We start from the raw sequence: 16,776 nt of genomic DNA, 5'->3' as shown, positions 1-16,776 counted from the left end.
CATGATTTGTCTGATCTGCTGCTGTCCAGGCAGCTGGGAAAAGACTTGTTTTTTTATGGTAAATGTTAGCAAAGAAACATGAAGGAAAGAATGTAACACTTGGCTTTTGTCAGCTTAATAGTATCAAAATAAGCCTGGTTATGTTGTATCTTCTTGTAGGACTTGGTAAGTCCAGAGTATAAGGCAAAGAGCTTTAATAGCCTTTTAACGTAGGGTGCAGATTTGGTTTTGGTTTAGAAACGCAGAAGCAACATGAAGATTTTTTTGGTCATTTTTCTCAAAAGTGTGTAAAGATTTCTTATGTATATATGTAGATACTGCTTAGTGTTACTGTCCTGAAAAGGTCTTCTTTTCATCAGTGATGAAGAACGATACAGATACAGAGACTATGCAGAAAGAGGCTACGACCGCCATAGGACAAGCAGAGAGAAGGATGACCGACACAGAGAGAGGAGGCACAGAGAGAAAGAAGATACAAGGCACAAATCATCTCGAAGGTTTGATTTTTTTTTTTTTTTTTTTTTTTTTTTTTTTTTTAAACAGGATAATAAAGACTTAACCAGCTTAAAAAATATTTTTTTAAAAGAACCCCAAACAAACTGGAGTTTTGTGGAAAGACTGTAAACACTTAGACGTACTACTTGGAACAAGTCTGCTGTATAAAATGTGGACAGCGTTGGTGCAGGGTAACTTCATATTGATGCATGTGGCTGTCTTGGATAGTGAATAGAAATTATAAATTTGTGAAAAAAAAATCTAAAATGATGGGTGAGAAAGAGGTAGAGTGAAGCTGACATTCATCAGCATTAACACACGAACGTAGTGAAATAACTCTTATTTTCACTCCATAGGAATTATTCATTTTGATCCTTTTTGAATTAGAAATTCAGGCAGAGGGGATGAATGAGAAGTTAAACTTTTAGGGATACTAATAGGAATGTGACATAACTAGAATTACTACTATTAGAATATGGGTTGCAAATCTAAAATTATTCAAACATTGCAGTAAAAATAAAAAATACAGGGTGTGTGAAAGTACACGACACTACTTAAAAACTTCAGCTTGATTCTGATATCCAGCTACTATGTGGGACAGAACAGGAGAAGGCGCCAGTTTTCAAGTATGAACGCAAAGGCTGTAGTTTTCAGTACTCTAATGAAGGGGGGCCAAAATGTCATGCAATTGCTGGAGGTGTATTTTCCCTCTTTTTATTTAGTAACAGCAGGCGCCGTCACGACAGTGAAGAAGGGGACAGCCACAGAAGGCACAAACACAAAAAATCCAAACGAAGCAAAGAAGGAAAAGAAGCCAGCAGTGAACCTGCTCCTGAGCAGGAAAACACTGAAGCTGCCCCCGCAGAATAGGCTTGTGTGGTTTTTGCCTATTCACATAAATATTAGTGCCAGAAATAGATTACTATAAATCTTGTTATTTTTCTGGTTATTAAAATAATTTGTTCTTAATCTTGTTCTGTTAGTACAAAATCAAAAGTTACTTGGTTTTTCTTTTTTTTTTTTTTTTTTTTTTTTTTTTTGTTGGTTGTTTTGTTTTGGGTTTTTTTGGGGGGGTTGTTTTTTGGGGGTTGGGTGTTTTTTTTTTGTTTTTTTTTTTTTTGGAAAATAAAAGAATAAATTTTTCAGATTAAGATTCCTGGGCTGACTTTCACTTTTAAGAAGCATCGCGAAAACATCTTACAGCTTGAAAATGGTGCTCTTTGAACACGTGTAGGGATTTCAAACTCTTTGTGTTTGATCGTCTCCTTTTTTTGTGAGCCGGTGGGAAGGTCATTCTTCTGCTGGCTTTAGAAGCAGTGTGCACTCACTTTATTATCCACCAACATCTGGAACAGTGTGAGTTCAGTGTCGCTTTTGGAGGTCACATTTGAAAAGATCATCCTTTACTGCAGGGACAGGAAGAAAATTGCAGACTCTTCAAGAGCTTTATACTGAAGCGTAATGAGAACAAGAGGGAAGGGGAAAGGTGCAGACTGTTCTCAGTCTGAGGGAACACTGAGTGAGCGTGGTGATCATACACTTGGTAATTACATCTGGTTTGTGTGGGTGCGTAAAGAAGAATTAAACTGGATAATCATCCCTGCTGCTTTTCAGTGGCTTAAGAGAAAGTTCATTTTAGTCTCCGTGCTCGGGGACAGCTGTGCCTAACGTGATAAAGATGAACAAACACAGCCTCTCCGCATTGCTGGCTTTTAGGAGAAAAAAAAATAAGACTTTGAAAAATGAGCATCTTGCAGAGAAAGGCAAAGAACTATTTTAAGAAAAGAATAACAAGTCCATCATCACTTTTTACCTTCTAGCACAGTGACAAGTGAGATTGGTACAGCATCACAGCAGAAGTTAAACTTTGTCATCAGGGTACCGGTTCATTTTCTTTTGGATGCAAATAACATCTGTACAAGTACACAGTTACAGTTATTTTTAATAATTTTAGAAATTCACAGCTTTACAGAATAACAAAGGGTACTTGAAAGTCTTCAAAATATCAGCTTCATGCTGACCCAAAAAGGTACACATAACCAAAGTGCTATTCATGTGTTGGATAAAAATCTTCACCTGATTTTTGCAATTAGAAAAATTGCAAGGATTTTTTCCATAGGTTATTCAGGGATTTCTTTTCCTAAATCAAAATAAAGTGGGTGAGCAGGAGGTGCTGCTCCCTGAATTTCATTATTATTATAATGCATTAAATAGATATATATAAAAAAAACAAAAAACCAAAAAACAAAAACTTGTGGACATGGGGAAGGAATAACTTAAGTCTGTAGCTTAAATCACTCTAAAGTGATTCTTTGACACGTGCCTTTGCTTTGTCTAAACTTGGCTTTTCTTGACATGCAGGTTGAAATTTCACAAACCATTTCTTTATAAACACATATTTGGCCTCCCAAAAAGCAAAGATGGCTGACAGCTGTAGTGTTTCTTGTTTCTGTTTGCCTTTCTTCTGTGTTAAATTACTTCTTGAGATCTCCATGAAGATTTGTTTTATAAAAAAGTGCCAGGCCAGGAGGCAATCGTGAGAGTAATTTTTCCTTTTAGTTCTTTGAGCATCCTTGCCAAGCAGGCGTGCATCATTCCTGATGTGTTTCTGCCATTGACAGCGAGGAGGATATCTCCACATCTGAAAAAACAAAAGGCAAAATATGAGAACATTAAACAAGGGCACTTCTCCTTGGACAGTGCCTAAGTATGTCCATTCATTGGGAAGGAGAAGTGTCACCATTATTTTCAGGCTCACCGCTGTTCATGAATAGGGGAACAGAGCAGCACAGAGCAGTGTCCTGTCACTGTCTACCCAAGGAAAAAGTTGATTCCCCTCCTTTTTATAATCACCTTTTAAAGACTACGTAGTATTGTGGTTGGATGGTTTTGTTGTCTGGTTTGGCTTTTATTTGAGCTGGGGGTGTAGAACAGCTGCTCTGCTGGCATTCTGTTTATTGCCCTAGAAATCAAACTGATGCATCTTTTACTTATACTAGAGATTGCTAAGAAAGCCATCCAGAAATATTCTACAATGAAAGTAAGTCTGTTTAAGTTCAGAACACGTGTCCTGTTTTCAGGGCTTAATTCTGTACTCCACTGAGCTCACTAGAAATTTTTAATTTGTTAATATGCTTGTCTTCCTATCTGTCAGGGGATTCCTTTTACTTCCCCGTTCACAGCATTCAAGCAAACCTTGTTCAAAAATCTGGATGAATGACAACTTAGTGAGAAGTAGCATTTCCCATTACCTGATTCTTCCATCGTTGTATGCTGGTGTTCCCCCAACAATGGATTTGATAAAGAAAGGTTTGTTTCCACTGTGTTCTTCGTAGCCTCCCACAATGCTGAAGCCAAGGCTCCCGGATGTATTTCTTCGTAATACAATTTCTTTGCAGCTGTACAAATACCTGAAACAAAGCAGTCTGATTAAATGTCTTACAGCTAACTCTGGATTAATGAGGCATCTGCCTCTTCATATGCTCATACAGTGTTTTGAAGATGTGAAATAACAGCGAAGTTCCCTTGCAGTAAACACTTGCCGTTTCCTTCTTTACTTCAGTGCTGCTTTCCACTACCCGTTGTGCTAGAAGTGAAACAACTAGCTCATCTTGAATTTAGAATAATAAATCAGTAGGTTCACATGGTAAGATTTAATGGAAATGTTTTAGTTACGACTGAAAGTGATGAAAACGCTCTCAGACTGGATTTAATATTTGTAAGCTGTAATTCTAGAAACTGTATTTCATTTGCCTCATACAATCCAGTGACTGCTTTTATCTTCTGTGTGATTAATTGTATCAAAAGTAGCCAGGGATTGAGAACTAAACAAAAATCCAAGGCCAATGCATTGTGCCAGAATTACAGCAGTGGCAGAGATCACACAAAGAACTACTCCAGGAAGAAGGAATCCTGAGCTTTTCTTGCCAAGCAACATGGTGAGTTGGAGCACGGAGGATGAGCAGATCCCATTCATTTCAGTCAGTCCACTGGAGTACTGAGTCTGCTGTTGGAAACAGACTGTAACAACTATCAGTATTTTTGCTAAGTGAGCTGCAGTCTGCCTCTAGTCCAACTCCCCTGCAATGAACAGGGACATCACAGCTAGTTCAGGTTGCCCAGGGCCTGATCCAGCCTTGAAAAGTCTCCAGGGATGGGGCATCAACCAGGTTATGCTTATTCAATGCTTAGCTGAAACAAAGAATAGGGGGAAGTAAGAGCAGCGTGGGGATTAGACTCTTAAATTTTGCGTATGGCTCATGAGTGCATTACTTAGAATGCCTCTTCATTTTAACCCATTAAGAAAAAAAACAAATAAATTAGTTGCAGAACAAGAGACTGTCCTTAATTCTTAATCCACTCATCATTATCAGTTCGCCCAGGAATGACTGAAAAGCGTGAAATCCTTTTGCTATTCCACATCCAAACGGACATGTTGGCCTACAGCAAAAACTGCAACAAGCTCTATTCAGAAACACTTCAGGTTTCTAAGAAACAGCTGACCTTTCTTCCATAGAAGGATTAATAACCTTATCTCAGAGACCACTACGTCTAGTGTTTTTAAATTTTGCCAAATAATGCTTTTGCTGTGTTCACAGCAGGATTTTATAGTAGTAATCAATTAATCCCCCAGGGCCTACAAATATTCACCTGCTGCCAGGATGGTAGGTATATAATGTTTGTGCAGGCATTCACTGGCTGCTAATGTAAGAAACAGGTGACTTCTTTTTTTTTCTTTCCTCAGCAGCCAGGCATTAGTACTTTACCATCTGTGCACTTAAATGTGCAAAATCACTCAGGACCTCTGTGTTTGATGGTACTTATCAAGGTCATGACCAAGCAGTGCCAGGGCCCAGCTGGTAGTGCTATTATGCCGTGTTGGTTTGAGGGACAGGGGCTCTGCTGCCCAGCATGATGGTCTTTACCTAAGGAAACTGGAAGGTTAAATCTGTATGCTACAGAAAAACTGTCAAGCAGGTGAAGACATGAGGAGAGGACACAGTGAAGACATGCACTGTGTACAACATTCTGTAAAAACAACAGCTACACAGTTTCCATCAGTCTGGAAGGCACAAACACGTGCTATAAAGATCTATGCTAGATGTAAGTGAAATGGAGGATGCTTGCCAGCATTAGCATGTGCTGTACCTAATTACCAAGCCAAAAGGTATTTTTCTTTAATGCAGTGGCTGAGTTTCAGTTGCCCATTGCCCTTGCACCATATCTTGAATCAGAATAAACCAATGTTCTGATGTTACAGAGCACCAAACTTTCATTTCCTTTAGGAAGAACGAGATACATCTTGCTCCAGTATTTTTTGAATTAATTTCAGTGCAACAGTTTCTGATCATCTGGTGATGTTCCTACTATGCAGATTTGCAGGGACTTGCTGAAACCAGAGCAGAAAATCACTCCTACTTACCTGAAGTCAGTCCTGAAACCACCTGTCGTCAGCATGGCTGTTTTGTTCTGGAGATGGACCCCTATGTCCTGCCCCAAGGTCCCATTCCACCTATTGCCCCTTCAAAATGGAGTTTCACCTATAGGCTACAGGGCACAAACACGGCAATGTGCCACTCGTAAGCCATTCATCAATGCTGCTGGGGACATGAAAGTGATGCCAGGAGCCCAGCACATGGGATGCCAAGCTACATGCCAGGCTGTTCCTTCAGTGTACTGAGCAAAGAGCAGCCTGAAGGGAGGTATTTCATTTGGCTCTTTCCAGCTGCATAGTAATCAAGGCAAGCAAGAAGTGCCGCAGAGAGAAAATGAGAAAGTATTTACGTCAGCTGAAGATGCTTAGTGTGCCTGAGTAGATTAGTTTTCTGTGGTGGTGACCCCCCAGCCCAACTGATCTGACCCAGTTAAGCTACCATAACCCACTAAACTGCAAGTAGTCCAAAGTGAACTACCCTCTGTCTGGGAGTAAAGCTGTTTGCAGTCTTTTGCTGCTATCTGTAAGCATGCCAGTGGTCAAAAAGCTGAGGACAAGGAATAATTTACGTGTGAGCTGCCTCAGATTTGAGCCTTGAGGATAAGCAGCCTAGACACAGACCTATCATAAGAAATGTCACATCCAAGCATCAGTTACTGCTGCACAAGGAGTTTAAAATGGCCTGTTTTCAACAGCAATGTACAGTTTCCTCCTGTTACAAAGCGTAGGCAGCCCATGATCTGGGAGTCAAAGCCAACCTGGCAGCAGAAGAACAGCACCAAAAAGGTTGGAAAAACAGTTCACTTCCTCCTGCCTGCAACAGGGGAGCATCTGGCACCTGAGTGGAGCGAAGTTTGAGAATTGCACCCGTCGGAGCCTGGAGGGAGTTAATTTGGAAGAACTTCCCTCCCAGCTCCATGTTTTAGGCCCAGTACTACCCCTGGTTTGCAGAATGACTTTGGCCAACTCCTGTCTTTCTCGTCTCACTTTGCAGATGAACAAAAGCACTCGTGTGAAGTACTAACGCTTGTAAATGTTATGACAGGATGATCTATAAAGTATTTTTAAGTGCTAGCTGGGGAAGGAAACGTAAGGAGAGAAAAGAAAGGAGAGCAGGAACACAAGCTGGAGCGGGAGAAATGTCACAGGGCTGGGGAAATGCTTTTCACCAGCTGCTGCACATTATTTACTCTGTGCATTCTTAACAACATTTCCCTCCAACAATAAACGTGACCTGTCTTACTCAACAACAAAGAATTAAATTAGCTATCCTGAAATAAGTCTCCAGGCTAGAGTGCTTACGTTTCTGCATCACTGTTTCCTACAGCCCGCAGCCCCTGCGCCCATGCAGTCCAAGTTTTGACAGATGTCAGATTCACATGTGTGTCTATTTTATAACCACCCTGTGCTGGACTGTGCTACAGAAAGAACAGAGAAGTTGTTTACGTACTACCAAATCACAGAGAAAAGCTATTGAGGCCAATATTAAGACTGCCAAAATTCAAGTGAGTTCCGCAAACGTTGAATTGTGCAGGACAGCTTTTCTAAGGCTGTGAGCTTCAGTGAGGACAGATAACCTGTCTGTCTGATTCTGCTGCTACTGACTGTATCCAGGAGTTTTTCTCACATAGGTATGCACTGTCCATCTTCCCGAGTACCTCACGTGATCTCATACAGTGATGATTTTGACATTGCTACCTTACCACCAGCTGTTTCAGTTGTACTTAGATGCAGGCACTTTGGAGCAGTCTCTCTGGTAAATGGTATGGTTTTACTTCATGCTCCTTGCTCCTTGATTGCACACCAGGCACCTTTATTCAGACAGGCCTGTTTGAAGTGTGTATGGATGGAGGATCATTTTCTGTACCAGCTTGGAAATCCATGGGACTCATGGAAATACCTCAAAATCAGTTGGGCTGTGATCCTTGCCGAAAGCACACTGAAGGGCAGATAGGGAAAGGCTGAATGCTCAGATTGGAGGAAAACGAGCTCATATGATACTTTCATATGAGCATGCACTGTGGGGGGGAAAGTGAAGACTCCAACTGTACCTAATGAACAAATCCAGATCTGATCCTCACGTGCACCAACCATCTCCTGCTGAGGATGAAGTACACCTTTGTTACCATCACTCCTGCCCAACTCTGGCCCCTATCTCAGCCTGGTGGTGGGACCGGCATGCTGGACCAGCATACTAATGCCCTGCCCCGGGTTGGCAAAGAAAGGCCACAGTGTGCTTGCCATTGCAGCTGGGCTGAAAGCACAATGAGCTTCCTGTTTGCAAGCTTGCTGACACTGGGGCGGATTTTCCTTCAGACTAGACGGGTGGTAATGGCTTCACACATGCAGCCTTTGGAAGGGGGGATAGAGGGACCTCAGATACTGCTTTTAAATGAAGAAAAAGATACCTCCCTTTTCCTCACACACTTCAAAGCACTACTGATGGATGGGAATACCAGGTGCGAGTCTGCAGCACTGTGGAGCTCTGTCCTTCACCTCAGTCACCTCAATGAGGACGTGGGAACTTCGGGCAGCTGTGGGTAGGAGATGAAAAGCAGGCAGTTCAGGCTGTCTATGCAACAGAGCAAAGGTGCACTGACACCAGAAGCAGCAGGGTGCATCGCTTGTGCCCATTTAGCTATAGACTTGGAGGCAGGACTCAGCATCACAAAGCCTGCTCTGCTTGCCTCCTTCTCTACAGGGAACATTACTCATGCTCCAGTGCTGCATGTTATCACCTGTAAAAATGCAGTGGTCACACTCAGGAACGCAGAGGAAGCAAGCAGGAGAGATAACCTCACTATTTCTGCCTGCCTGCAGAACGACTGGGAGAGAAGAGTTCACCATTCCTGGGGGAGCCAGTGATAGGCTATTGGTTTTCTGCTTTTCCTTGTTACTGCTTTTCCTTCACAGTAATAAGAGTTCAGTCCACTCCACTGCAGGAGGAACCTCTCCTCCATTGGTGACAGGCATACAACCAGCCTGCTCTAGACGAAGGTATTAGCTTTAGATGGGCTCACAGAGCACATCCATGCAAGGCACCACTTGGCCATCAAAGCAGAGCTTGCTGCAAGGTGAAGGAGCTCAACATTGCTCAAGGCAAGAGGAGGAAGAGCATCGAATCTCTGTGCAAGTGGGAAGGTGAGGTCATGTCCTGAATTTGAGCAAGGCCCAGCTGTGCTGCAGACTCTTTCTTCTCACAAGACAAAGAGATTTTCTGAACCTCCACTGGCTTCAGGAATGCGGGTGGAAATAGCTAGTAGTCTGAAATCTTCATTCTTTGAGGCTGGGGAAGGAGGGTTTTGCATCCGTAGACTCGCAGCACGTCCTCAGATTGTACTTCACAAAATGTCTCTGAAGCTGCAGGTATACACTGTGTGCACCAACTGGGAGAGAACTTCACGGCATGCGACGTGGCTTTCATTATCCTTTCTGAAAGGACAACACAGCTGCTTCCTGCGTGTGACAAATGTGCTTCTTCCAGTCGGGGGTGGGGTGAAGAGAGGTGATTTGGAGATGCTGGCCAACTGTATGCACTGTGCAACATCTGGGCAAAGCCAAACAATCCAGCTGCCTTTGGCAAGGGAGAATGAAGGCTGTGCAGCTTGGGAGCAGCAGGAGGGGCAGCTCTGCCTTCTGCAGGGTGGTCGAGCCAAGGCCTCCATACAAGTTCTTCCTCTCACTCCCTAAGTGCCAGATACGTTTTCAGGACTGGAACAACTCAGGATACTTCCCTCCCTTGCGAGGGGATCTGCGTGTCTAATTTTCCATGTACACATACCCACTTACAAAGGGGAGGTATTTAGAGGAAAGTCTGTGACGGAGCCTGGATTTAATTAACATGTCAGGGCAATGAATCAAGCCAAAAAAAGAGAACTGCCAGAGAACACAAATCTTTCCTCCCACTCCCCTTCAGCGAGAGGCGGCCGCAGCCGGACTCACCGGGGCAGCCCCAGCCACGTCACCCAGGACGGCGACCACTCGCTGTGCTCGGCAGCCTCGCTGCGCTCCCGGCCATCACATGTCCTCATCTCCAGGGCCTTGAGCACCACTGAAGAGCTGGTGTTTTTCAGCAGGGCCACAGCCTCGTTCCGGCTGACCCCTGTCAGGTCGATCCCATTCACGTTCAAGAGGATGTCACCTGTGATAAAAAGAGATGGCTGAAAAGACCCTGCTGGTGTTGCTTAGATGCGTCCCCATTGATAACAAGCAAAATCCAGATCTAAGAGCTTGCTGTCCAATGAAGCTGTTGATGGCACCACCTGACCTACATCCCATAAGCGCTGTGGTTGTCCTTGCAGAGGGACACCCCTCTTCAAATCTGGGGTGCTCTCACAGCACCCATCTGCATCCCCCGTGCTGGCAGTCCCAGCACTGCTGAGTGAAACTCTCCTGTGGTCTGCCCCGGGAGGCAAGCAAAACTCTTAAGGCTGCTCAAAACCTTGGAAGCCTATGGTACTGTTGTAACATCATGTATTCATTTGTTTTCAATTTTATCAAATTAACCAGGCTGAATTTTCCATGCTGAGTTGTCTGCCTCACAATGAATCTATTTTTTAAAATATTTTTTTTATTTTTTGGAAAATGCATCCCACTGAGAGGCAGTTATTTCCCAGCAGGAGAAGAGGGGAAAAGCTGCCTGGTTGCTCCTGTTGTGTTGTCACACGCATGAGGAGAAGCTACAGTTCCTGCAAAACGAGATCCCTACATAGGCTGGGGTAGGCTGCAGGGCTCAAAAAGACCAATTCTCTCCTTGTTCTGACTGTCCTGGTGCTGTGAGGAGCAGAGTAATTCCTTCTGTGCAGTAAGAAATTCCCTGCAGCTTTGGGACAGTGTAACCGGGTGAAGCTGAGAAGACATAGCACCCCCAGAACAGTGGCATCTGTCACCATTCCTTTGCCCTCTATCAGTTCCTGCAAAAAAAGACTGAAAAAATATACCTCAGCTTGCTCCGGATGGCTTGTGCTCATGGAGGGGGAGAATCCATGAATGCCTCTGATTGCATCAAAAGCCAAATGGAGTTACAAAGCCAAAGTTTTTAGGCAAGATGTTGAGCCACAAGACATTAGCATTACTTCATATATGATGGGAATTCTGCACAGCTATCTCTCTTAGAGCTCATAAATTATATGACAACCAAGCTCAGAAATGTACATAAAAAAACACAGAACAATCACAAATGTTGCATAATGAAGATTTCAGCAGTTAGGAGATAGTGGTGCAGGCTTTTCCTACCACAATACGCCTACATTTCCCTTCTCAGAGGTGGTTGTTGCTGTGAATTATTACTTTTTTGGGGGCTGACTTGAGACCCTCTGGTCTGCCGCCTCCCAACAGAAGCCTCTGGGAAGCTGAAAGTGTCAGGGCATGATGGTTCTGCACTATCCCTGCTTTTTGAAGGAACCCTTTGAATTAAAGCAGGCTGCCAAGATCCCCATCTTTTTACCTGTTTTTATCCTGCTGTCTCTGCTGATAACTCCTCCTGGTTCAACGCTTATCACATAGATAGGCAAATCCCATTCTCGGTTTGTTGCTCCGCCTGCCACAGTCATTCCCAGTGATTCTGTGTGATCTTTCCTGACAGCCACCACCTTCTCATGACAGGTGACAGTGTGAAGAGTGCTCTGTGATGGCAAAAACAGCAACAACAAACACGGTGGGCAAGGAGACCCCCTGACAGCTTAAGCAATTTCTACTGAAGCAAGTATTCACCAGGAAATATTTAAGGAATACCAAAGTACTTGACAGCTGCTTGCCACTCCTGGGCTTAGGTTCTGCAGAGTCAGAGGTACAGCCAAAATAACCCACACCTTAAAGTCAGACACAGCCCCCACCAAACTCGAAAGTGTCTTAGCCATGAAACTCTGAGGAGTAGATCTTTGAAATATAAATATGGAGAACGATTAAAAAGAAGAAAGAAAAGTTGTTGATGCTAAGACCAGCTAGGACCACCACTATTCCTCACTTCTGTAATTATCAGGCTATGAAGAACCACATTCCTCTTGCAGAAGCCCTCTTGGAGCTAGAATAGCTGCTAAATGTATTTCACATGCAACCCCTGCCCCCTTCTCATTCACAAGCATGACCTCACACTCATGAGATGCAAAAATAATCTATAAATCTCATTTAAAGCCACATTAATCTCCTCCAATCAATTTCAGATCCCACAACGACATCCCACCTCGATTCCTGTGCCAGCAGAGCAGAAAGAGGAGCAGGCGGGCCTGTGCTGCTGCCACCACCAAGGTGGAGGAAGGGAAAGAGCAGCAACAGAGTTATATGGGAATAGAGAGGAAAAAGGAACAGCCTGGGTGAGAATTCTGTGGTGCAGGGACAGCGATGTGGAGTGCTTGCTTATACATAGTGCTGGAATGGCTTCATCTTTGGGGAAGCCGCAGACCCTTGGGAGCAAAAAGGCAAAGAAATTGGTGAAAAAGATCTCTTCATCACTGCAAGCAACAGCAAGCTGAGGCAGCTGTTTGGACACACCAACCTCTGTGTGCAGCACATGGGCACTGTGTCAGAGTCATTGGGTCTACAGCTTCCAACTGAACCTAAACATTTCTGAGGCTTTATGACATTCTCCTTTATAGAACATGGATGTTCCAATACAGCACATTTCAATCATTCCAAAGACCACATTTGTCTTCAAGGTATAAATGTTTTAAACACAGTAGAGTTCTGTGTCTGTGCAAACTAAACTTAACATTTCATCCACGTTTGCACAAAAAAATGTTGCCCTTTCTCCCCCTTGAAAGGGAATGGCTTTTTGTCAGGAAATAGTCACTTCCTGAAGAAAGTGAATGGTGGAAGGGAACTACTAATTTTCGCAACAATGCAGTTTGTAATTCTGTAACAAAATATGCAATTTTGATTTAGGTTGAACCCGAGCAATCCTGTTACTCTTGCCATGTCCATCATGTCGCAGGCACCACAAATGGTGGCTGATAAGCCAGACAGGGCTCTAGTTTTGAGGAATCAGTGTTTTCTGAACAGTGCTGGCAAACAAATTGTCCTGTTACATTTCAGCAAAGAATCATAAAAGCAGTGGTAGTTGTATACTCAAGCACGTAGGATCAGTTTTCCTTTGAAGCTCTATCCACGTCCTTTTACATGGCTTCAGATAGAGAGGAATTAGGGTGGTTCAGTTGAGACAAAGGCAGTGATGAAAGTGAAGCAAAGCCTTTTTTAGTAAACACACGTAGAGCTTTCCTGGAAGGACCACTGATAATGAGTAAACCAGTTGAAAGGCAGTGTTTATCAGTGACTGCATTTCGATGCATTCTCTTCCAAACAATTGTCCTCCTCTGTCATTTTGAAGCGACCTCAGAGGTCAGAAGAAAAATATAACAGTTCATTTTCTCCTTTTTAAAAAATATCAGGGGGTATGTTTACTGTAAAATAAATATTTACAGCAGATTATCACAACATCAAAGCCATGATGCATGTCTTGAAGGCAAAGTACATAGCTGTTTCTGGAAGATGCATTTCACCTGAAGGCTAACCTGCTTGTAAGTCCACAGAATGTCTCCTGTTTAAGCAATGGGACAACTTAAGTATTACTGGGCATTTAGTGAGAGTGGAGCAAGAGATCAGTTCCAATTAAAAATAAGTGTTATTTAATTAATGGCAAAGTTCCCACTGACTTCAAAGAAATTAAATCTGGCCTATTTCTTCATTCCAGCCCTACTCAGCAGCCTCTGCTGCACAAGAGAGTGATCCTGACATCTCTTTTCTGAATCCAGGCAGAAGCCACATCCCCCCACCCTGCAGACCAGAATATGGTTTACAAGGCCCGAAGTCTCCCAGCACACCACACACAGCCCATCACTGCCACTGCAAAAGGAGGTGGCATTACATGCCCAATTACCATCCGTACCAGCCTGAAAGATCTGCCTTCTCACACTTTCCGGACAGATGCAAGTTGATGGGAGGGCAACAGCTTGGCCCAAAGTGATTTCTCAGCCCCTGTATGAACAAGGTGGCTGCTGGAAGCTGGAGTTCACTCTTGGCACCAAATGCAAGGCTTGCAAGACTTGTAGCCCATACTTATGTACATGAGAGCTGCTTCCCTCAAAGAGAGTGTTCCTGACATGCTAACACCACCCACTAAGGTGAGGCCAGGGAAAAAAATAAACACCTAAAATCCATAAAAATTCAGGTCAGTTAGCAATAATTCTATCCATCACATGTAATAAGGCAATGCCACCAATGGCAGCAGGTAGCAGATCCACCAAACCACACACACATAGCAAACTCCCTTGGTAGTAAACTGCAGACAATATGCATTGCGCTGCCTTGTGTGTGAGAAGGAGCACATGCTGCACTTGGACACTGTGCAGACCCTAGGCCTGCAAGCATTATGCCTGCACTAATGTCTGTTTTTAAAAAAAATAACATTTTAAGCCTGCCAAAGCTTAGAGTTTAAAGAACTTGAATTGCAAATGATGCTCAGTTGAACCTTCAGCAAAAAAGCAGGAGAAATTCAAACTGACGTGCTTGTACTCTATAAAAGGGCAAATAACACTCCAGTAGTGATTGTATAATCCCCAAAGCCCTCAGTGTCTGAAGATAATTGCGTCCACTGGCTGTACTGATCTACAGATCTATTGCCAGAGCATCTTCTCTGAGACAGGCTCTCCACTGCCAGCACAGAGACAAAGGGAGGTGGTAGTAGCTCCAAGCTTTGTTTCCTGGCTCTGATCTTACCTGGACAGTGCCCCAGCAGTGGCACTGGGCAGAAGCCCACAGCATCCCACTCACGCTCTAGTGGGGCGCACATCTCTTGAGGCAAACTGGAAATCCCCCCACAAGCCATGGTCTATTCAACAAAAGATGATTTTTTAGCCTTAGAGGGACAGTTGCAAGGTTAACACTGACCTGCTAAGCTTATAGATCCCCCCAAATAATGTTGAATTTACCAGACTTGTCCAATACCTCTTGATATAGGAAGAGAAAATGATCTCTGGGACCTGGGGCAGGGATCTAGGGCAATGTATGAAAAACAAGCAGTGTAGTCCCACATGGTATCAATTAATCAGATCTCCATGGTAGAACTAGCAGGTGCTCCAAGCATCACTAGAAATCATATAGCAGCAACATGATATAATTGCTGTCCTACACATATCTCCCTAAGGAAAGCATTACTTCATTAGTAAGTAATGTTTTGCAGATGCATGATTAACTGGGCACTACTGCTACCGGGCAGTGGCTACCAGGCATTGACTGCTCCATGATTTAACTCCTGCTGATCCTTACCGAGAGCTGGGACTGAGACTTCACAGAAAATGAAACTAACAGTAAAAATACACTGCTATATTTTTTACTCATTAAAAACACTGACTAAATGTAGTGGGTTTCTTTATTTGTTTGTTTGTTTTTTTAAAGGAAGCCTGCAAAGATTGAGTATCATTATGCATCTGTAATGCAGAGCTAGGCTCGTCTCCTGGCTGATAGTTGTGTACCCAATCTGGCATCTGGTTCAGCCAAAAGGTCTCTTAAGGTGCACTTCTGGCTGCCCATCAGGCAGGATGGATTTAAGCAGCCCTGCTGTTTACCTTCCTGACACCCCCCTGGGGAAGGGGCCAAGGACTAGCTTGTGAGGCTTTGTGTAGGGGTGACACTCAGAGTAATTGACATAAATTAACCAGGAATGTAACTTAAATTTAGTGAAATAAAGAAATTAATTTCTGCAAGGATGTTCTTGCATACAGTAAAACTATGTTCAATCTACTGTAGTTAATACATAGTATTAAACAAAAGCCACTGCCACTCATCAGGAGCACCTCCATACAGCACTTTAATTTGGTCTGAGTGGCATCACTCCTACTTACAATTATGACTTCAGATGGGTCAGAGTCATTTTCTGAATGCAGGCAAGTCTTTAAAACACAGAAGAGAGCACCTAAGCCCCTCTGACACAGGCTGCCATTTTCTAGACCAACACCATACTCCTTTGTCCCTGTCCTTCTCAGCCCAAGGACAAGACCTGGATACCAAGATACTTGCAGGGGAGGGCACTCCCAGTGTTTCTGCTGTAAAGATGACATTCCCTGGGGTCATACAGTAGTGGTACAGTCAAGCACAAGCTTCCAAAACCGGCACATTTGGTGTCCAAATCCAGCAGAACACTGGTACGCTTGGCATGGCCAGTGAGGACCTTCCAGCTCTTGAGCTGGGTCAAAGCATTTGTAGCTTAATAAACATTCAACAGATTAATAACTACTGTAACTTCCAAGAATCTTATAGGAATCTCTTAGATCAACCTATGAAAGCTGTTTCCTGCACACATTTCTTCAGTTGGAGATATAACAATAAACCTCTTACAGTCATCGAAGCATGTTTCCCTGTGTGGCTCAGGTCTCTGCACAAGTCCAGCTCCACGCCCATCACACCACTGCCCCACCATCCCTCTTCACCTTCTCTTCCCCTTCTCACCTCAAACTGAGTGAGGGAAGAAACATTTTCTGGAGCACAAATGATGAGGAGCACAGTTTTATATTTCAATTGCAGAATAAGACACAACACTACTGGTGTCAGGATCCAGAAAGGCTATCCTGAGACCCACAGTCAGCCACATAAAGGTCCCCTCTCCCAAGGACAGCAGAGCAGATGTGTCCTCACCTTACTGGCACTGATCCTCTCAGCAGGACAGGGCTGGAGGCTGCTGCTGTAAATCCATCCCGTCTCCTGCAAGATGTCGGGGGGCTGCTCTCTGGTCTGCCGCGATATCACAAAGTGGACATGCCGCTCACTGGCCTATGGGAGGAAGCACAGGATGAATCCCATCACTTTGCTGCAATGACCCAGAACAAGCTGAACAGGACTGCAAGTAGTGACCTGACCCA

General features: G+C 43.7%; 2 protein-coding genes across 8 annotated transcripts in view; one reads left to right on the top strand and one right to left on the bottom strand.

The window, feature by feature from the left end:
- The window catches only part of FIP1L1 (factor interacting with PAPOLA and CPSF1), a 37,038-nt gene extending 35,574 nt beyond the window's left edge, over positions 1-1,464 (top strand). For all 5 annotated transcript variants that reach the window (XM_042870438.1, XM_042870435.1, XM_042870437.1 and 2 more), the window contains 2 exons: positions 360-497; positions 1,218-1,464. In XM_042870438.1, coding sequence (XP_042726372.1) covers positions 360-497; positions 1,218-1,365 — 286 coding nt within the window. In that variant the 3' untranslated portion in view covers positions 1,366-1,464. The remainder of the gene's footprint in view (positions 1-359; positions 498-1,217) is intronic.
- Positions 1,465-2,419: 955 nt separating this feature from the next.
- Positions 2,420-16,776, bottom strand: part of LNX1 (ligand of numb-protein X 1) — a 103,814-nt gene continuing 89,457 nt past the window's right edge. For all 3 annotated transcript variants that reach the window (XM_042870432.1, XM_042870431.1, XM_042870433.1), the window contains 5 exons: positions 16,553-16,687; positions 11,376-11,553; positions 9,872-10,070; positions 3,747-3,905; positions 2,420-3,136 (listed from right to left, as the gene is read on the bottom strand). In XM_042870432.1, the coding sequence (XP_042726366.1) occupies positions 3,001-3,136; positions 3,747-3,905; positions 9,872-10,070; positions 11,376-11,553; positions 16,553-16,687 (807 nt within the window). In that variant the 3' untranslated portion in view covers positions 2,420-3,000. The remainder of the gene's footprint in view (positions 3,137-3,746; positions 3,906-9,871; positions 10,071-11,375; positions 11,554-16,552; positions 16,688-16,776) is intronic.

Source organism: Lagopus leucura, unplaced genomic scaffold (assembly GCF_019238085.1).
Source record: "Lagopus leucura isolate 7727_CA_CO unplaced genomic scaffold, USGS_WTPT01 Super-Scaffold_100004, whole genome shotgun sequence".
NCBI lineage: Eukaryota > Metazoa > Chordata > Aves > Galliformes > Phasianidae > Lagopus > Lagopus leucura.
Note: the sequence above shows the minus strand (reverse complement) of the source record. Positions and strands in the feature narration are given on the sequence as shown.